Here is a 23022-nt window from a genome sequence, read left to right as displayed (position 1 = left end):
GAGGTGTGTAGCTGCGCATCACGCAGCGAAGCAGGGCCTTCGTGTCAGCTCATGAAAACATCATGCATACTTCTGGGGCACTTCTAAAGGCATTTTTAGCTTCAGCGCCTGCCTCGTCGTTTCCCATCACGCCGCACTGAGCGGGAATCCACTGGAAAGTGAAAAGATGACCATTTGTTTAAGCAACCTGAATAAGCTCTGTGATTTCTATTGCCAAGTTTTATTACGGACCTTGCTTCATAAGGCAATTAATGGTTTGCAAAGCAGGTTTGGCTTCACAGAAAATCGTCCAGGCTCGAGGTCGCTCTCTGGAAATAAATCTTATTGCCTCCCGGATAGCGACAAGCTCTGCGGCAGTTGATAAGGTTTTATGGTCCATTTTGAATCGTCGAGCGATATATATGTCTGGGATGACAAAGGCTGCGGCGGAGGTGTTTAGCGTGGTGGATCCGTCGGTGTACATGTGCAGAGAATCACTGTACGTTGTATAAATGCGATATAGGGTCAGTTGTCTGAGCCCAACAGAAGAAATGAGCGACTTATTCGTAATCCCAGGTAACGTAAAACAAACAGGTGGTTTAGGCAGGACCCATGGAGGCACTGCAGGGGCATTTGGCGCGCAAAACCTTGATGGTATAATATTTTCATGCCGCAATATTACAGTTGAAAACTGCAATCTGGTTGAGTGGCGGGTAGTACTGACAGTGGGTGCTGTCTGTGTCTGCTCAGCAATCGGAGGTGAACTCTAAGTGACTCGCAGAGCATGTATACACTGATAGGACAAACCCGAGCCTCTGCGATTGTCCCTTTGTTGAAGTACAGCGCGGTAGACCCAAGCATTGAGCTTGAACACTCTCTAGCGTCTTCAAACAACTAGGTCTCATATGGGAGAGCACCGGCTTGCTGTATCGAATGTATCCCACAAATAAAGCTGTGTACAATTGAAGTAGCGATGTTTCTGATGGGCCCCATCTTGCTCCTGCTACGTGGCGAAAAACGAGAGCAAAGCTCTTCAATTTAGATTTAGGTACTGCGACAAGCCTCGTCCACAATAGATGTCTGTGCATGACAACCCAAAGAACTTGTGGTGCGTTACAGCAGGTATGGCTTTCCCATTGATAAATATCGTGTATTGCGACATATGCTTTCCCGTGAACGCAAGCACTGCGCATATGTCGATTGAAAGAGTGAGCTTCTGACGTCATTGATATTTGTTCGTGATCGTCACTGCACGCTGTAGTCGAGGTCGCAATTGTGGAAGAGTAGTTCCGGATGGCCATATGCATATGTCATCAGCGTATGCACTGATCTTCACCGTGCTGGGAAGTTCTGCTGCTAGGCCGATCATTGTGACATTGAATAGGATTGGGCTGAGAACTCCTCCTTGTGGAACACCACGATGGGCCTCATATCGATTGGTGTCTCCGTTATTTGTCGGTATGTAAATGGTGCGGTCACTAAGGTAGCTAAAAATCCAAGCATACAGTCGTTCACCGATGTCGAAATCTTCCAGTGCGTCAAGGATCGCATAATGCAGCACATTATCGTAGGCACCCTTAATGTCTAGGAAGACCGCCGCCACTAGTTTGCGTCGGCTTCTTTCCTTGTGAACGCTGGTGATCAAGTCGACCACACAATCACTGCCAGATTGGCCTGTTCTGAAGCCGTTCATAAATGCAGGAAAGGAGTTGTTGCTCCCTAGAAGCCATTCTAATCTTGACAGTACCATTCTTTCCATTACTTTCCCAACGCAGCTGCCTAAGGTGATTGGTCTGTAGGAGAAAAGGGCGTAAGGACAATTCCTCGACTTAAGCAGTGCAATAATGCGACTGCATTTCCAATCAGCTGGGAATTCTCCTGACTCCCACGAGGTGTTATAATTAGATAACAGGATACGTCGTGCTTCTGTATCAAGATGGTTGAATGCAGCATACGTGATTCCGTCAGGTCCTAGTACCGATGATCAGCGAGAGGCAGAAATCGCAGCATGAAGGTCAATCATTGTAAAACGTACATCAAGGCACTCGTCAGACGATGGAGGCGCAATAGTAGTAAGAGGCTCATTACTGGCAAGACCATCAGTGGTTTCCACGATGAGGCTACAGTAGTCACTGGCTATCTCAACTTCTGTCCGCCCCAGATGTTGTGCAACAGCTTGAAATGGTTGACGTTGTTGGGGAGTTGTCTGCAAACTTCGTACTACCCACCAGATCTTAGAAAGAGGTTGCCTGCGGTCCACAGATCCACAGAATTTTCTCCAACGTTGCCTGTAAATCTTGTCAAGATGCAGAAGAACATGTCGTTGAGCTCGACGACAGGCGGAAAGGTCTGAAGGCGACTTCGTTCGTCTGTATCGGTGTTCGGCATGGCGACGGATTGCACGAAGGGCCTCGTATTGGGAGTCAACTGCTGATCTCTGCATCGGTAGGTTAACCTGTTTGGTTGTGTCAGGCAGTAAAAAAGCAATGATGTTCTCTACCTCGGAGGGATCAGTCGTGTGCTCACAGCCACACTTGACAGATGCCTTGAACAGTGTCCAGTCGGTTTGGCAGATGTAGCGTCTGTGCGTGCGGCGAAACCACCTGAACTAAACATAGGTTGGAAGGTGGTCACTGCCGCGAGTGTCCAATCTTGTGCACCAACATGCGGAAGACAGAAGGCTTCTGGAAACGAAAGAGGGCTCATACGTCATCCTACAGTGTGCTCGTGTTTTGCTAGCGTGGCGTCGCTGCGACCAGCCTGCGCCTGCGTCATAATTGCAATGGAGTATATTGGGCCTTTCATAACGTGCTCGCCACCATTGCGCTAGATCCACATGTACCAAATTTCGTATCACGGGAAGTTAATAGACGACGAAGTGAATGACAGGTCAAAACTTGATAATCATATTATGCGTTTCATGTTAAATATGACCAAACGCTCCGTTCACAGCGTTCTCGCGGCCATTTAACTAGTTCTACATATACGAAATTTGGTATTACATTGAGTGAATGGACAGTGAATGTAAATGACATGTCCAAATATGATAATTACGATATGGATTTCATGTAAAATATTACTTCATCTTACGCTCATGGCACGCTTGCGGCTGTTTCGCTAGCTCCATATGGACCAAAGTTGGTATCAGGTGACGTTAATAGATGACAAAGATAAATGAAACGTCCAAACCTGGTAATCATGTTATCGAAGCCTTGTACGGCATATTTTTATCTGCTTCTTAACTTTGTGCTGAATTTAAAGTGACCAATCACCCTTCATCATTCGTGCTTCACATATCATCAATTGCTCCTGTACGTGGGATCTGCCCATTTTTGAGTAAGACTTAATTTACCACTAAAATTGAAAAAATAAATCAATAACAGAGAGTATAAAAAATACGCAAGGCGTGTTACAACAAAAGGCTAAGACAGCATTTAAAAAGTGGAAGAGCGCGCACTGGTTGATACTTACAGCACCGAATGGCCGTAGTTTCATGAGCTCAATTATTCACCTATAAACGCATGTTCCGAACTCCTCTCTAAAAATTATTAATAATTTATTCCATAGTGCAACCTTCGATTACGGAGGCAAGTCCGTCTCCTATAGCTCTGGTTGATTCCGTAGGAGAGTGATTTCAATTTGTTTATAAAGTGTGGCTACCGCTGTAAGCGCTCCCTCGCCCTCTGAAAGTCGCATTGTATAGGTATATAGGTCATATTCTCAAAAGAGAGACTAACCAGATTGGACAGTTTGGAGAATGGCAAGCAAAGCAGGCTTTTCACATGGGTCGTCTGGTTGTTCAATCCTAAAATGAATTTGTTTTTTGTGTCCAGTGCATTACTCTTTTCAGACTTCGAAGTGAATATTGTACACCCCACTGGTCCCATCACAGCTAAACTTGTCCTCAATTTTATATGCAATGTCTAAATATAAAGCTTCATTCGTTTTTGTAGTCACAACGGTGCGAAATGCGCCCGCTCACTTGAGGTATCCGGCATGATCTAGCACCCTGATGCTGGGCATATTTGCATGTTTTGGCAGGGGTCTATCATTCTCCTCGGTTACAGCTTTTTCGGTCAAACACCTTCGGCAGCGTTTAAAAAAACTTGCCTGCGCGGAAGGCGCAGGCAGCACAGTCTTAGTGAAAGCTAAAACCGTGGCCTTTTAGAGCCTTTTCAGAATACTCATTGGGTAACTACTGCAAGCACACTTGGTAAGCACATTGGTAAGCACACTTGGTAAGCACACTGCGAGCACATCTCATAAGCACAATGGTATTAAATACAAATTCTTGAGTAGTAGGCTGGCACTCGCTATGCTATTTTCTGTCATTCTTTTGAGAAGTGTGGTATCCGCTAAACACTTGGAAGTAAGTTCTTTTTGTGCTTGTTGCCCTTCACTTGTGGCTCATACTCCCCATATGGGGTATCGGCCAGTTATTGAGTGGTCTTATAATGTATTATTTGATTTCAACGTAAAGGAACTTACAAAAAAAACTTACAAAGTTTAGAATGAAATTTTTATAATCACTTATCTGTACTTACACTGAATATTTTGTATTAGTATTAGATAATAACCTAGACTGAAACCTAACCTAAAGAAAGAAGAATACGGGGAACGGAGAAGTTTTGCGTATGTCGACACAGAAGAATAATATTAGTTTGTTAGTCTTTTTGTTTTATTCAGATAATTTCGCAACGCCTCACGGACTTTCGAACTGGCAAACTGAAAAATTGAGGCTCCAAAGGACAGAATCATGGGTATAGATAAATTCATTCAAATAACACGTAAAGAATTTTTTTACTCTAATTTACGAACTATGCCAATTTTTCATGCAGTAACTGCATGAAAAATTTGGAGTGGGCACAATTTTGGAGTGGACACGGCAGCAGCGCCCTCGGCGCCTCGCTCACCCGTGTTTTTTCCGAAATGCAGGCCCTGCTTGCTATTTTCGTGATATGGCTACCTCTTTCGTCCTGCTGTTCGGCATGCTGCCTCGAGCCATCGCCGATAGCAGTGTGCCCGAGCAGCTACTGCGCATGGTTGGAATTCAAGCCGGCGTCACCAAATCATGACAAGACATTCTTCACGGAACCCTCTGCCTGCCCGCAACTCAACGACCGATACCCCATCCCATCAACAACGACATCACCAAGCTGCCCGTATTTAAACGAACGCCGCCCCACCGCCCACTTCAGTGGGCACGGGAGCCGCACCCTCGGCGCCTCGCTCACCCGTGTTTTTTCCGAAATGCAGGTGTGTAGCCCAATTTCATTATATGCCAGAAAGTCAGATGATCGTTTTTTGGTGCTCTTCCCGTGCCCACAGGTAATTTTATTTATTTTATTTATTTATCACATACTGCGGACCAAGTATGGTCCATGCAGGAGAGGGCAATACAGATCAAAATTCTTCTACATACATACACTTCCGCTGCAGTACACATTCACTGCAGAACAAAATTCATGTACATTAAAAATTCGTGAAAAACAAGGGAGTTTGCGATTATTGTCCAAGAAACAAGGAAATTTGCGAGTTATTGTCCGAATGTTATGCTATGGCGTTAACACTCTTACTCTCGGGTGATGTGGAAACTAATCCTGGACCCACCACTCGCAGTGCTCGCTCGGAAACCCCCTTGGAAGTTGAATCGTTACCAGAAAACCCGGCTGAACAGATGAGCGTTATCTTCCAACTTCTGAGAGATGTCCGTGCACAATCCTTGCATAGTTCAAAGTTTCAAGAGGAACTAGTGGAAGGTATAAATTCAATCAGAGCAAGCCAAACAAGTATAGAAACAAAACTGAATTCTATCGAACATAGGCTTGACGAATTTGAAAGTCAACTAAAAGAAGTTGATAGGCTCAGTGAGGGTTTATCGGAAGCCCAAAAGTCCATTGAAGAATTGACTTCCCGGAATAACCTTCTACAGTCCCGCCTTGACGAAATCGAAGATCGGTCCCGTCGGAACAATCTAATTTTTCATGGCATCTCTGATTCCAAAGAAACATGGCAACAAACTGAATCCAAATTAATCGGCATACTAAACACTTCGGATAATACTCTCCCGTCCGGCGACAATGAAAGAGCGCACCGCCTGGGTACTTACTCGCCTAACAAGTGTCGCCCAGTTATAGCGAAATTTGCAAATTATAAGACCAAAGAAAAACTACTTTCCATGCGCAATCGCCTCAAAGAAGACAATATCTCGGTAACCGAAGACTTCTCAACAAACACTCGTACAGCGCGGAAAAAGCTAATAGAATTTGGAAAAAGGCAACCCGGCTCACCACTTTTCAAACTTCACTATAAAAAGTTGTCAATCGGTAACAAACAATACATGTACGACCCTCTTACCGATGCCATTCAAGAAATACGGCCGCAAGCGACACGTGTACTACATTCTTCTAATCCTGCCTCGAGTTCCTCGCTGTAGGAAAACGAGAGGGGCAGTGGACAACCGATCTTATCTTATGTATCTGTTCTCTTTACAAATATAAGAAGCATCCTTAACAAACATAACGCTCTATCTTCCGCCGTAGATACTTGTTCAGCCCACATAATCGCTATAACTGAAACCTGGCTTAATGCGCATGTGCGTGATTCCGAACTTTTTCTAAATTCCTCCCGCTTCTCAATTTATCGCTGCGACCGCACTGAAAGACGTGGAGGGGGTGTTTTGTTGCCAATATCAAAGGACATTCCTTCTTCGCCGGTGCACGTGCGCAGCAATCTAGAAATAATATTTACCTCACTTACAGTAGGCACCAAAAGTACATTGTTGGTGTATGTTATCGCCCTCCTTCCTTATCACCGACTTTTATTAATGAATTACACGATGTTCTTAACATCATTCATACCCGTTTCCCTTCGTGTCCTTTGTTTCTTTTTGGCGATTTTAATCTCCCAAACATAAAGTGGCATGCCGCCCCACCCTTTTTGTCACCATCTTCAAGCAAAGCTAGCGAATTCCTGCAACTATTATCGACTTTTTCGCTTACACAATTAGTTACACTACCCACGCGGGTAACATCTCACGCCGCCAACACCCTTGATTTAATTTTAACAAATACACCTGACCTTGCATCCGACATTACCTGCTTACCGGATATAAGTGACCATTCATTACTCCCATTCTGTATCAATGCGCCATCCCACACATGTAGCAAGAAAAGAAAAATAATAAGGAACTACAGGAAAGCAAATTTTGAGGCCATAAATGATGAACTTGCGGTATTCCTTGATGTTTTTTTGAAGGATTATGACGAGCGAACTGTTCAAACTAACTGGGATATGTTTTCTTCCGAAGTTCGCCGACTAATCGATAAGTACATCCCCACGAAATTCATTACGACTCGTGCACAATGCCCATGGTACAACCCAAGCATCAAACGCCTATCAAACAAAAAGAAACGTCTATATCATGCTGCTAAACTTTCTCAGACTAATGCAAAATGGGCTGCCTACAAAGAAGCTTCTGATAGCTATGTGACAGCTCTAAAAAACGCTAAAGAAAATTTCATGTCGAATGTATTACCTTCCATGCTAAAATCAAATGTGAAACAATTTTGGCGCACTATTAACCCGACGTCTAATGATTCCATCTCTCTCCTAGATATGTATGGTGATTATATTTCTGAAAGTGAATGTGCTGGTGTCCTTAATGAAACATTTGTAAACAATTTTTCGCATAAATCCAACAGCTCTTTGCCACACCTACCTTACTGCAATTACGTCCAAATGCCACCAGTGAACATGGACGCTCCTGGTATTGCCGCCCTTATAAGCAATTTGAAGTTTCATTCTTCACCTGGTTATGACAGCGTTGACGCTAAATTTTTGAAAAATACATCTGCAACTAGCTCAATCATCTTGGCAAAAATGTTTCAGCAATCACTCGATCAATCTACGCTACCTCTTCAATGGAAAATCGGAAAGGTGGTTCCCATCTATAAATCCAGAAATAAGTGTTATCCTACTAACTATCGCCCCATTTCCCTTACTAGCACCTGCTGCAAGCTTCTAGAACATGTATTATTCACAAATCTTGTAAATTTCCTCCAATAGAACTCCTTTTTCACTCCTGCGCAACACGGGTTTTGTAAAACATACTCCTGTGAAACACAGCTCATAACCTTCACTGAAAAACTGCACACTATCCTAGACAGTTCGTCTCAAGCAGACTGCATTTATTTAGATTTTTCTAAAGCATTCGATAAGGTCTGTCATCAACTTCTATTTCACAAACTAAGTAACCTCAACCATGATAGAAACGTGCTACAATGTATTGAATCATTCCTTACCCGCCGCACCCAATTTGTTCATGCTAATGGCTTTAACTCCTCTTTCAGCGAAGTGCGCTCTGGGGTCCCACAAGGATCCGTCCTAGGGCCCCTTCTACTTCTTATCTATATTAATGACCTCCCTTCAAAATTGTGCTCTAATATTCAATTGTTTGCAGACGACTGTGTGATATTTCGTAAGATTGATAATAGTGACGACATTAGAATCCTTCAGTCTGGTCTAACCGCTGTTTCTAACTGGTGCCAAACTTGGCTGATGGAATTAAACATTAACAAATGTAAGGTTATGCATGTATCCCGCAACCCCAAGCATCAGTCAACTTATTACCTAAACAACATAGCTTTAGAACTAGTTACATCATATAAGTACCTTGGAATGCACATTACAACTAATCTCAGCTGGTCAACACATATTAAACATATCATCAACAACGCTAATAGCATGTTAGGGTAGTTACGCCGCAATTTTTCTAGAGCCCCATCGTCACTGAAATTATCGCTTTACAAATCCTTAATACGCTCAAGTTAGAGTACGCAGCATCAGTATGGGATCCAAGCCAAGAAATTCTAATCGCTTCTCTCGAGCTTGTTCAAAATAATTCCGCTCGCTTTATCCTGTCAAACTATAACCATACTGCCAGCATATCTTCAATGAAAAGCAGCCTTTCCCTTCCCTCTTTATCATCACGCAGGAAACTTTTTCGGTTAACCATGCTGCATAAAATATATTATCATTCCTTCCTGCGCAACGAACTCTTACCCCAACCACTATACATTTCCCATCGCATTGACCACCGTCACAAGGTTGGCATTAACTATTATCATACAAAATCTGCCACTCAGTCATTCTTGCCCCGTTCGTCCCGGGAATGGAACCACCTTCCCGCTGAAATTGCGGGTATCACCGATAACCAACTGTTCCGTGCTGCCTTAGCCAATATTGTATATGCAGAAATATCTGATGTTTAATCTGTGTTTGTGTGACCACATTGTTGCGATAATACTAATTTGTTTTGTCTTTCCTTTTCCTTTTTATGTACACAACGTTTTTGTAACCATGCTACCTCATTTTATGCCTTTGTTCTGCACCACTCCCCTCTGTAATGCCTCTGGCCCTGAGGGTATAATAAATAAATGAATAAATAAATAAACTGACGACGATGAGCAAATATGGCTAAAGTGAATATGCGCCATAGGTAATAGGGGAACAAGAACAAGCTTTTGTGATGGTTTGGAGCATTGAACCGCCCATTCATGGCGCTATTCGCATTGTTTGATGACTGGTTGTTCTTTCGCTGTTGTAAAACGCTTTATAAGTCGTATTAACGCGATTGCTTTCCCGACATCAAGCCTGTCTTAGGTAAATTTGACAACAATTCACAAGCACTGGTGTAGCTCAGTGGTAGAGTACTGGGCTGGCCCCAAGCAGACTCGGGTTTGAGCCCGAATGTGTCATTCCGCGCGATGTGGTTACGGACATCGGCGGCTGCGGCGGACAACTGCGTGTGACCCAAGTTGTGATATAATAACAGCTTTCACTGTAAAAACAGCTAGTTGTTTGCGCAACGCGCAGCACAGCCCCAGCGAAAACAGGAACAGTGGTCCCTCTAATGCCTTTCAAATGCGAAGCATTTCTTTGCGAATGTCAGCTACTTCGAGCGTATCTATCAATCTATCTATCTAACCACCTTTGGCTTCTAGCTCCCTAGGCCATCTTGATAATGGTATCGATACTTGGTATGGCATAACATGACGGTATGAGTAGTCATAATATAAAAATTGCGACGCATATAGCGTGATCATAATGATATACATTTTATGGTCTTGCTGCTCTTGCGGTGGTTTTGTCCACATCACATTTTGCTAAACTGGTATGGTATAAGATGACTGCAAGGTGAACATAACTGACAGACTATAACGTGGAAATTGTGACATTCATGTTATGATTTTCATCTTATGACTGGTCATGACGGCACGGCATGTCCCAGGTACGGTCGCGGTCGTTTTGCTAGCGTCATATATACCAAATTCGGTTATACGGGACGTGAATGAAGAAGGTATTTGACTGGTGCAAACATGATAATCATGATATGTGTGCCTTGTAAGAACATGACTTCATACAACGCTCCAGATACGCTCACGGCCATTTCGCTAGCATCAGATATACCAAGTTTAGTGTTACGTGACGTCAACGTATGAAAACTGCATGACTAATGCAAACATGACAATAAGGTTATCAGTGCCATGTGAAACATGACTATCTGCTACGCTCATAGCGCTCTTGCGGCAGTTTAGCTAGCTCTATATATACCAAATTTGGTATCGGGTGACGTGAACAGACGACAAAGGTAAATGACACGTCTAAGCATGATAATCATGATATACGTGTCAAGTAAAACATGACTACATGCTACGCTCATAGCGCGCTCGTGGGCAATGCTCTGGCTCCACATATACGAAACTTGTATTACGGGACGTTTATGACGACGCAGGTAAATTACACGTCCAAACATGATTATCTTCCCATGCGTGTCATGTAAAACATGTCAGCACGCTATGCTCATAGCGTGCTCGTGGCCTTTCCACTAGCTCCACATATACAAAATTAGGTATTACGTGACGTGAACAGGCGACGAAAATAAATGGCACATCCAAACATGAGGATCAAGGCATGGAACTAACATACGGCATAATTTACGTCAATGTTGCAAAGTTGCACTCATTTTAAAGTGAGATATATACCTTCCCCATTCGTGTTTTGCATACCATCGATTCCTAAGTACGTGGAATCTGCCATTTTTTTATAACTTCCTTTGGTCAACTGCTCCAAGTAAACTTCGCATGTCGCCCACTACTCCATAAATCATCCTAATTTTCATCGTGTTAAAAAGCACACACGCTGCCATAATTCAACATTCTTGTGAGAAGTGCGCTATGCGCAAAAAATTACAACGCATTATGGGCAGTTAGTTGATGCTGTGGCAACTGCTGTGGAATGATCTTTCAGCCTTTTGTAACGACCTGGCAGCACTCAATAACCCACACGTAAAACATTTCACATTGTATGACGTTTGGTTGCTGCTTTATTACACATGTGAACGTGGTTTCTCACCCAACATGAGGCCTCATTAGGGTATGTTTGCAAGGGAATTTCTTTCACCAGGGGTGGCTATTGAAACAGTGATTCATGGTTCTTTCCGAAAACGCGCCTTTTTATTCAGAAGTGCTGTCATAACCTGTGATGGCATTTTACAATACTTTGTAGTTTTAAGGAAAACCGGTGATACAAAAGATGAACGCCCAGAGAAAAACACGAGCTACATGAAAACACGCGAAAGGCATTGACAACGCAGAAATGAGTAAATCTACATAAATGAAACTGCCATCAAAATTTTGCGTGGATTGGACTATGTTGGCTGTAGGTGGGACTTGTATTTGTTCATAAGTGTTAATAGAATTCAGCAAATAAATAACCGTGTTTTTACAGCGTAAGAATGAATGGCAAACGCTCACAATTTGTAAGTGAGTCGACCCTAATAACAGCGCAGGAGCGGTCCCGGGACAGGAAGAGCAATGTTTCAGTTGCTGTGAATATGGCTGAAAAAAAATGAAACAGAATACTTTATTCACGTTTGCACATTTTTTACGGAGCTATGCATATCATGAAACACGTAAAAGTGCCTATTAGTCTAAAATGATTTTTCGAGTTTTTAATAGGGCCAAACCAGAAGGCTTGCAGCTGCTTTCAAGTAGAAGGACAGATGGTGTTTTGAGGAAAGGCAATGTTAGATAACGAATTTAAGCCGTTTCACGTCAAGAGGCTCAATTTTATCTGATGCTGCCTCAAGCTTCTCTGCTGAGCCGTTAAAGCTCAGCAGACAACCTTAGAGCTTCAACCATTATGTGATAGATGGTATTTGTTCCATCACCTTGCTCACTGCCTCTCCGTATGCATGCGTATGCATGAGTTGCAAAAAGTAAATTGGCTTGAACTTGCATTAACAGGTGACGACTCATCAAGAAAATCTATGAAATAGGAGCATAGTGGAAAATTACCACAAATGCGAGGAGTAAGCAGCTTCAGAGGCGAATGGCTTGAGAACCTCCTATGATCCCTTCTATTTTTTTTCTTGAGTTGCGAAGAAGCTCTTTCACTATCCTGTGTAACGCTGTCCCGTACGCCCGAACCAATTCTAGAGCCGCAATTCTTAGAGTGGTGCCAAGTAGGTCAAGTCACAGCAGCACGTTGACGTCACTCTCTCCCTCACTGCAGCAGCGGCCGGCCTCTCGGTCTGCCGCAACACACCTTTCTCCCGGTTCACCCTCTCCACCACTCGCAACGCTCGACACAATATCACTCTTTCGGCTCGTTTACTTGGGATGAAACTTACACAAAATCCAGTCCTTTTCTTGTGTCCTTGCATTTCAAACAAACGTTTACTCGAGTAAACGCTACACCGAGTTTCACTTCAAACCGTTCTTCCAGCACCCGCGTCGACGCCCGTTTCAACCAGGTCAACGCCGTGCGCACCGCTGCTGCTTCGCATCCCATCAGGGTTCACTTAGAGGAAATTTTTTCATTCTTACATGTTAAGAAAGCGCACCCTGTCAATTCTGGGCTGGTACGGGACAACAAGAGCTAAATCCGAGATGGTGTTGCCTAGCGGTCGGTAGCATAGGCTAAAGTGAGCTGCCTGCCACTTAGTGTCGACTGATCATGGTGGTTGATTGTTTGTTGATTATGGTTGCTGTTTACCAGCCCGTAGCAACGAACGCTTCGCTAATGCAAGCTAACTCTCGACAACTGCCTGAAATTTTCGCGCTGGTGTTTAGTACTGGCTCGCACAAGCTACCATCTCTGCGTGTTCGCTACACGTCCACTACAGTTGGCTACTTGTTTTTGTTGCTTCATTTTTGCACAAGGTTGTTTGGCTCTCGGCTGCTGTCAACTACTATAAATGTTAATAGCGTATTCCTTGTGAGTACACTGATATGTTTGTGGTTGAGGTTGCATGCTCGTTTCTGTGACCTTCGCACTTGTATTTCATGGCTGTTGTCGACTCCCCCGGACTTAGGGAAAAGGCGCTGATGACCATACTATTGACACCATACCCAAGCGCTCCCTTTGCCTGAGCAAAATGAACCTCTGTCTTTGAGCCTGACTCCTCACGTTAGGTCGGAGTATAGTCTTTACCCTAAACATAGCAGTGCCGTCACCATGTATCGTAAGAACGCAAAGCGCGCCTAATACATAGTAGACATGAACAAGTTCCTCTCCCGAATAACTTCGTTATAAACCAATCTATTATGAAGTCTCTAGAACTTGCAGAAAAAAGAATTCCAGTCAACGTATTGGTATCTTGATGTCTTGTAAATATGAAGCTGTATTCTTAGGGGCTTGCAGATAGCACTGAGAAGAAAAAAAGCATTACTAATCTTGACGTTGCCCAATACGTCCTCTTGGTCTTTGATTCCATGAAAATGAATGCCTTCCACACAGCATTTGACAGCAATAAAAACGCCACTTTCTCGATGTTCATGGTCATTGAGCATTATCTTGTTACCAGGTCGTACTGACTCATTGTCTCGAATATTAGAATTTAGTCACGTCTCTGTAATTATGAAAATGCGTGATTGATATTTGCTTAAGATATATTCCAGGTCGCTAGTTTTATTTACCCGGCTTCTACCAGTTAAACTGACTAAATTGGTGCAGTATTTTTTGTCAGGCACACACTTTCTCTCATTACCTCTCCGCACTGACGGATATGGCTAGCGTTCAACCACGACTCTGTGGTCTTTTGGGAAGTCTCAATGAAAAGGTTTATTATTATAGCATATTTTGTCATAATCGAAAAACACACGCCTCCTCCTTTTTCCTTGCAGCAGAGTTCCAGAGCACCTTGCGTTCAGCCAGGGTTTGCTTAGTAATGTTTCAGAGACTGAAATGCCAGTTACTTTCAGAAATTCACAAGTAATTGGAGATTTGTGCTTTTCCCCTGTAATTATATTAATTTACAACAACGGGGCGAGGCTTCGCAGTCTACTTTTTTTTTCTTACTTATTACTTCGTGCTTTGTATTGCGTTGTGCAGTACGAATAGTACTCTGCGCCAAGGGCGAGAAGTTATGAGCTAGTTGGTGTAACGAACTAAGAGGCGTTTTTAAAGATCTGCCTAAGGTTTTCTGTGCAAATACAATCGCCAAGTGATTAGAGTCTACAATACAGGCGTAGGAAGATTCATCTTTCTAGTGAGGTCTTCACGCACAGTGAAGCAACACGCACATTGATTGACGCCCATGTCCACGACAGCATGAAGCTGTCTTTTCTGGGGTATGAATGCCTGCTTTTTCTTCGTCTGCAATTGGCTGAGAAACCAAACACATCAAGCTGCAAGAGCACAGCTTACTGAAAGCTTAGTAGAACACCCAATTCAGAAGAAATATTGACTTTATTGGTCACTTGTACGAAAACGTTAATTTCACTTGGTGTAAGACCATTTGCGGCATATGGATATATTGCCAGTAACATTGCAATGGTATTATTCAGACCCTGATAGAAGCACGAAATTTGTACCCACCTCTGTGTAATGTAGTCATCCGCTCCGTGTGGTCTGTATCAAATACTCCAGTTATTTGAAGTTCACTTCTGCAAACAAGAAACATATGAGACAAGCAGAGGACAGGTAGCAAGAACACAAAACTTACCTACGATTTCTCAGGAACACACATTTTTTTACTGTAACCGACAGTGTTGTAGAATAAAGAAGCTTATCTACTTCGCATTGAACATCGTCTCTACGTGTCGTCTTGTACGTCCATATTCGCTCACGCCGGTGGACGAACTGAAACAATAAAAAAATTGTATTCAAAATGTATATAAAGAATTTGTTTTGTTTTGCTCTAGGCCACTTCAAGCTAGCAAAATATCATTTCAAGTACAAATGCACGATTCTGTAATCATAAGCAAAAAAAAAGTGCTATAAAAACTGCTCCTCTTTTCGTTTTTATGAAAGTTGGAGCACGTGTTGGCATCCATCAAATTTGGTACATCGATTTACCGCCACCCATCGATCCTGAGAGTACTACAGCCACTATAAACCAATAACAGCCACCACCAACCTACCAGAACCAGCAATCAATCAATCATGGTAAAAAATTGTATAAGAGTATGAACATTTCGATATTTTTTTGGTAACAAACTTTCATTGTGTGCAGTTTTCATGGCTGTCAAAAAAGTGCGGTCTTTGTCTGGTGAAATCAGACTGCCACACTGCACAGTACTACGATGAAGGAAGTTCTCACTGCACAATGCTTATCCTGTAGGATACACCTAAAGTGTGCTAATCTACAAATAAAGTGTTGGTCATGTGTACTTATCGGTCCTACTCCAAATCCTGCACGAAACTCTGCTTCGAAATCGCGGACCAACCGCAGGAGCACCTAGCGATTCCCGTTGACCGGTTTTCCACTGTTTGTGGGAAGCATGCAAGGTTTTCTGCCGCGCCACGGTGGACTAGTGGCTAAGGTACTCGGCTGCTAACCCGCCGGTCGCGGGATCAAATCCCGGCTGTGGCGACTGCATTTGCAATGAAGGCGGAAATATTAAAGGCCCGTGTACTCAGATTCGGATTCGCGTTAAAGAATCCCAGGTGGTTGAGATTTCCGGAGCTCTCCACTACGGCGTCTCTCGTTGTCATAAGGTGGTTTTGGGACGTTAAACATCACAAATCAATCAATCAGCATGTAGGGTTTTTGGCGTGATTGTAGTCTGATTAGTCAGACTTGAGAACGCGGTATGGACAATCGCGCTACTTTTTTCCGCATTTTTTCTGCCTTGTTTTAACAGAAAATGGTATGCTTTCCGTACATTGTCCGAGTTCAGTGCGGTTGTTTTTCCTGCAGATACGTAGGGACGAGTGTGGCGGACAATGTCGGGCGAAGGAACAGTTCGTCTTTTGCGTGGTGCAGTGGTGGCGCCATCTCGTGTGCACCCCCCCAACCCCGGTAGTCAGGATGTGTAAGTCGGGATGCTAAGCGTTCTAGCGACTTTGTATTTATCATCACTTCCAGGTTATTCCTGGTCTTCTTATTCTTGGTCACCATAACAACATATTGTCACGAGGTCGTGACGTGGCCGAAGACAGGAGACTTTGTGTTAGAATTTAACTGTTTATTTGGGCGAACCTGTGCCCGGTAAACGGAAAATCCGATTACTGTACCAGTCTTGGACTGATACAAAGAGATGTTTATTAACTTCAAACTCAAAAAAAAACTCTTTACTTCATTTTATACATACAGTGCTCGTTTAGACACCCCTCTTGTGCACTATGGGGCATACAAACTCCATTATCCATAGAGGAAACTAGCGGCACATACACAGATATCTATCTATCTATATATATATACAAGTTTGTGCTAAACTACGCATACATTCGTAAAAAACCACGAATATATATTTACAATCACATATACATATATTTACAACAGATCGTGAACATTGGTAGGCTTATTTACAATACTTCGACTGGCGCTATACATACACTTGTAACACGATGTTTTGGGGAGAAGCGGTTAGTAGGGGATTATGGGGGTACGGATTTTGGCACCTCTGACGAAAAAAAACTGTGTGCCAGTGGCTTAGGAACTGGTCCTCCCCGCCAGCTTCCAGTTGCTTGGCCAAGTACTGGACTATTTTCTGCCTGATAATGGCTAGTGCTGGGTAGGCCGCTCTCACTGGTGTGTTCCTTACCTCAGCAAGGCACCGGCGTTTCCAAATCACAAAGAGTGTGATGGCAATCACCAGCCTAGCGAAGCAGCCCCTATTCCTATCGAGGGCCGGAGGAGGGCGGATGCTGAAGCACCTCGCAACCAGGCGCCATACAGACTTGGCCGCCCCGCATTCTAACAACGCGTAGGAGATCGTTTTCTCAGCGCGGCAATTAGGACACTGGCTATTCGGCGTGATGCCGAAATGGTGCAGGCGTTGTCTCGTGGGCAAAACTTGCCACTTGCGCTTCCACTCGAAGTCATGTACTTCGCGCAGTTGGTACTTATTGCTCTTTTGTTTGCACAGTCCCAGGCTTTTGATCTGCTCCTTTTCTTCTTCGGACAACTGGTTTTCTGTTATCGCTTGACGATTCGGGCGGGTGGGTCCTTGTCAATGTCGCAGTTCGGGGCTTCTTTTTCTATGATCTTTGTCGTAGTTGCCGTCATCCTGTAAAAGTGTGAGGGCGCTTCCGCGCGCGGGCCAGTGTGTTTGTGGTTTTCCAGATAGTGCGTGATGGTGCTTGTCCAGTAGTTGATTAGATTCTTCCCAACGTAACTCGCTGCGTAATAAAGCATGCGGGTAATCTTGAGGGCCAGTATCTGGCTGATCATTTCTACGTGTGGGATGCCGAGGCCACCTTTGTCCTCGGGTAGTTGAAGGAGGTGTCGCTTGACTGGTGCCGGTTTCCCTTCCCATAGCAAATTGGTGATCACGGCGTTTAGTTGGCTCGCGGTTTTCCTAGGGATCACCGCTACCCTACTGGCGTAGAACGCAAACGCGCAAACGGTGGTCCTTGCTGCAAGCGCTTTTTTCAAGTAACGTGAGGTTTAGGAGGCGATTGCGGTCGGCTGCCTGCTTTGCCCTCCCTCTTGATGGCTCTCTGCCACGTGGCTGGTGCCACCCCTTCTCTGGAGAAGTAGATTCCCAGTACTTTAACGATGGACACCACTTCGATGTTTCCTAGGGCTTCTCTGGGGAAAGTTCCAAATAGCATCGCCTTGCTCTTGCACGCATTTATCGCCGCTCCGGATGCCTGCACGTATCTTGTAAACGTCGCACTGAAGGCTTGGAGGCTGCTATCATCCCGAACAAATACGGAAATGTCGTCTGCGTATGCCAGCACTTTCACCTGCTCCCGGCCCGCCAGTGGGAAGCCCCGAATGCCTTCATGCGCAATAACACTTGTGATCAGCGGCTCGCACGACATGACAAAAAAGGTCGGGCCTAATGGGCATCCTTGCCTTATGCCTCTGCTATACTTGAATGCCGGCGATGTGACTCCGTTTATCGCAACGGTGCAGGTTAGGCCCTCGTACAAAGTTTTGCCAGTTTTATAAAACTTGCCGGTAATCCGAACTCCTGCATCACGTCGAAGAGGTAATGGTGTCGTACCCTGTCAAAAGCTTTAGCTTGGTCTAGGGAAATAAAAACACCATTGAAACCTCTTGTCGTCGCGTATTCGAAAGAGTCACGGATCACTGTGAGGTTCGAAAAAAGCGACCTTCCTGGAATCGCGCACGTTTGGTACGGTCTAGTGATGTCCAGTAACAGGAGCTTGAGCCTGTTGTTCAGTATAGTGGCTACCAGCTTGTAATCGGTGTTCAAAAGCGTGATTGGACGCCACGCCGTGGGCTCGTTTGGTTGTGCACCCTCTTTCTGTAGTAGGACAATTTTACCCACTCCGAAGGAGTCAGGTTTCTTAAAGGACCTGAACATCGCATTCAGCATCGCGAGCAAGAGTTCTTCGAGAACTTCAAGAAAAGTCACATAGAAGGCTGCAGTCAGACCATCAGTGCCTGGGGCAGAATTGGGGGTGATGCTTCTTATGGCTTCGCGAAGCTCTGCAGGGGAGACTTCAGCGCTAAGGGTTGCTGGCTCCTCCTCCTCCTTAATTCGCTGCAGATGTTTGCAAAGTTCTTTGACATGGTCGGGTCCCCAATTTGTGTCTATTGGTTCGGTGTCTTGGAACTGTATGCTGAAGTACTCTCTGAAGATGTTCTGAATTTCTGCTGGGTCGTCGGTTACAGAACCGTCTAAGCGCTTTGCCTCCGTAATTCGCAAACAGCCATTTCCACGTACTTCCCTCACATCAACTCCGGTCGCCGTGCCCAATCGTCCATGCTCACTTCTAGGTCGCCTCATGGTATCTCTGAGGAGTTGGTTGTATTGCTCCTCGAGCGAGTTCAGGTACTCTGTTGTACATGAGGTCAACGTGTCGGCGGCCTTGATGATCTGCATTCGGCGAAGAAGTTCTTTCATCTTTTGTGTATGACGTCTTTTTTTGGCTTTATCTTCTTTTTGTGACAGGGCCTTCCAATCTTCCTTAAGTTTATCCCACAGAGGGGGGGGGGGGTAATATGTCCGGCATTTTCTACTGATGCGCTGATGGCAGCTTTCAAGTTTTCTGCGCAAGTCTCATTTCTGAGCAGCTCAGCGTCTATTCTCCAGCTATTGTTATCTGAGTTCGGGCCGGGGGATCCCTTTAACATCGTGACGAGCGGGGCATGATCCGTCTTCTCTTTCAGGTTGGCCGGGAGTGCGAGTACTTCGCATCCTTCAACCAAAGAGAGGAGGAGGTCCGGAAAGTACATCCGGTGTATTCTACTTCCTGCTGATCTAGAGGTACGGGTCGCTACGAAGCGGTCTTTATAGAGGTGTACCCATGTGTCCGAGAGGTTTAGGTGCCGAAGGGTTTTCACCAACTCTTTTGCATTGTAGGTTGATCTTCCTTGGCTTGGCCCCCTCACGTCCCGGTTAGAATATACCACGCAATTAAAATCACCGACAAGTACGTGGGGAATGGGCTCTAAAAGGAGTTCGTGCATCTTTTGAAAGAACTTATTCGTATATTTTGTTGTCACGGGGGCATAGACGTTCACAATGCGTATCTTTTTGCCTTCGATGAAAATGTCAATCTTTATGTACCGACCATTCGCCCCGAAAATACAATGCGATTTTGATCGAAATCTGCCTCATACGAATATTACTCTGACGCCGCATGCCTTCGTGGTCACCAGAGAGAAAAAGGCATCGGTCTGATGATCTCGGCGGAAATTAACCACATCCAGCGGCGTTCGGAAATTCGCCTCTTGAATAAAGAGGAGGTCTATGTTCTGGTTCCTAGCGAAACCTAGAATGGCTGCTTGTTTTGCCCTATCTCTAAACCCTCGGATATTCCACGTAGCCAATTTCAAAAAGGCCATCAAAAACCTTAAAAAGAAAACAAAACGCGGGAAGTATCGAGGCTAGCAAGCGGCGTGGCCGTCATCCGCCGATTGGGTGCGATGCCAAGCGCTGGAGGGAAGAAGGAAAGAAGGGTGAGCAAATGCACCGAGCAATATAGGCGACAGCCGCGGGCCGACAGAAAGGGGCGAGGAGGGTGCTGCACCAGAAGGAAAAGGGAAGGCAAGTGGGACATAGTGCGGCCAGAGCGAACGAGAGGAAGGGAAAAGGGCCGTGAAGCCGACAGGGCAGGCGCGCCGCTTCAGTGACGTGCGTCTCGGGGCTTGGGGGGTGGTTCCCACTTTTCCTACACCGTCTTTCTCGAGCTTCAGAGCCTTCGCGTGTGGTGAAGCGTCGCTATCACTGCTTTGGCCTGCTGGCCCGGGTCTACGCAGCCGGGCCTCCTTGCTGGCTGCCCTCTCACCCAGATACCGCTTATCGTCATCGGGGCATCTTCGTGAGCGCGAGCGAGCTCTCTGCTCTAGCCCAGTGGCCATCTGTCCAGTTTTCGCGTCCGATTTCCGGCTTGGGCGTGCCGAATGGGAGGCGGGGGAGGAAGTCGGTGCAGCATGGTCGCATTCGCTGTCGCCGGGTAGAAAGTAATACCCTTTACTTTTTATGGGAGCGCCGTCACCGGCTGGGTCTTGGGTGCTAGCCTCCAAGGCCAGGCTGGTCACTGGGGCCCTGACATTGACGGGTGTGTGGGATAAAGCGAGGAGGGCCTCTCCCTGCTCGTTGGACTCGGGTGTCGCTTCAGCCGCGGTAAGCGAATTCCCGCAGTCATCCCAGCTCGCCGAGGGTGGAGGCGGCTTAGGGGGGGACGATTGCGCCGAACCCGTCTCGTTATCGCTCGACTCGTCCAAACTCCCGGGCCTCGTCCAAACTCCCGGGCCTCTCCCCCTCACTGGCGGACGGATCGCCCACGCCGCTGTCTGAAGTCAGATCGGAGTCTATGTCGCGGTCCCCGGAAGGGGATCCCCTCTCGGTTGGGCGGGATGCAGACCTGGACGTAAGGACCTGCATACGCGGCGAGTTAGTTGCTCGGGCAGAGGCGGGGCCGCTTGACTGAGAGTGCGACGAAGCGGATTCAGATAGCGAGGGGAAGCTGCGGGCGGCCGAAGCGTATGAGCGCTTACGAAAGCACTCGCGTGTTCTATGGTAATCCCCGCAACGTTTACAGTCTGCCGAGCAGCCCTCAGTATCGTGGCCGAAGGTGCCGCACCGCTTACAGTACGCCGTGGTGCACGCAGTCGCCACACGCCCGATTTCACCACAACGCGCGCACACCCGGCGCATGCCTCTGTACTCGCACATGACTTTGTACCCCACAATAGTGATGAAGTTGGGGACTGGGCGGCACATCTCAATTTAAACCACACGTACCCCGTTTAACTTGGTCTGGCGAGTGGCTAGGGTGGCGAACGTAATGCCCTTCACTTTACCAAACTGGACTAAGGCGTTGCTAAGGGCCTCGTCTGATAGAAAATCGGGGTAACGGTAAACGTTCACATATGTAACCGGCGGCCCGACTGCCTCTACTGGCACCCTCGCCCCGTTCACCTCAAATCCTTCCGCCACCATTAGCCTCGTCACCTGGCCAGCATTGCGGGTGCATACAAGAAATTTTGCGCCCCCATATGTTGCAGTACTAATACGCTGTCGTCACCAGCTGTCTCTTCAATTGCGTCAATTAACTCATCGACAGAGATATCGCCCTCGGGCGCGGAAAACATGAAACAATTCTCCCTCACCGGGAGTTCAAATGGCGTGGCCATTCTGGTGGGCGGACCCCGCAAGCCGCCGGTTAGGCGTGGCTCGTGGGTGACTTGTAACGTGCAGTCGAGCTGCACTCTGATAGGAAGCGGCTCAGCCGAGGCGGGCGCCGGGCAGGTCTTGGTGGTACTAGGGGGACCACAGGGGGACTCCGGGACGGCGGGTGTGAACCGAGGACCTTGCACCTCCTCCTGGCATGGGGTAGGCGGGCTCCAGGCAGCAAGGCCCGAGACCCATGGGCGGTGGTCGTGCGTACAAAACGCCGGGGCCGTGTAGACTTCGTTAGTCGACTTGAACCCCTGGGGTCGACGTCCGCGTGACGTGACCCCGGGTCTCGCGCGAGGACTCGAGAAGAGACAGCTAGATCGGCGAACGGAGCGGCGGCCGTCAATCAACTACTCACAAGCGGCGAAGTGCGTCGGCATTTATACTCTTGCCACTGATTGCTCTAGCGTTACCACTGGCGGTGGCATAGGTTCCAGAATAATCTGTACAGTTCGCAGAGTGGGCGTGATCTTATCGAAATGATCTACTAAAGTCCGGAAGCTTCTCGAAAACTGCAGGCGCAGTTTGTGCTTAGAATTGTGTAGTGTTTGCGGTGATAACAAAACTTGAGAAATAGAACGTGGCGTTGCCCCCCTCTGAAAAAGGCATCGCACCGATGCTTTAAGTTGAAGGTACAACAATAATGCAAGAAAGTACAATGAATAAATTACAATACCATACTAATACAAAAAACACTGTTTCAGTTTGTTAACGCGCATGAAATGGCTTGAGGCGGGCGACCTGGACAATTTCAGGTCGCGATTGGCGTCGTTGAGAGTTCGTGATGCCGTCGGGAACAACCTCGTAATCAAGTGGGCCGAGACCTCGAACCACCCTTGTGACGTCCCCGCAAACACGGACTGAACCCCGCTCCTTTCAAGATATGTACGCTCGTTTTTCAAACCCACGCATAAAAAAAGGGAAGAGAAAA

The 23022-nt window shown here is 46.0% G+C and overlaps 1 protein-coding gene across 2 annotated transcripts in view; it reads right to left on the bottom strand.

Moving 5' to 3' along the window:
• The window catches only part of LOC119165556 (uncharacterized), a 62556-nt gene that overhangs the window by 2554 nt on the left and 36980 nt on the right, over positions 1-23022 (bottom strand). The window contains exons 2-4 of one of the 2 annotated variants that reach the window (XM_075872867.1): positions 14990-15126; positions 14863-14930; positions 11796-11879 (exon numbers count right to left, since the gene is read on the bottom strand). In XM_075872867.1, the coding sequence (XP_075728982.1) occupies positions 11796-11879; positions 14863-14930; positions 14990-15126 (289 nt within the window). The remainder of the gene's footprint in view (positions 1-11795; positions 11880-14862; positions 14931-14989; positions 15127-23022) is intronic. The other variant, XM_075872868.1, reaches the window with a different exon arrangement.

This window comes from Rhipicephalus microplus, chromosome 9 (assembly GCF_043290135.1).
Source record: "Rhipicephalus microplus isolate Deutch F79 chromosome 9, USDA_Rmic, whole genome shotgun sequence".
NCBI lineage: Eukaryota > Metazoa > Arthropoda > Arachnida > Ixodida > Ixodidae > Rhipicephalus > Rhipicephalus microplus.
This window is presented reverse-complemented; position numbering and strand designations above follow the sequence as displayed.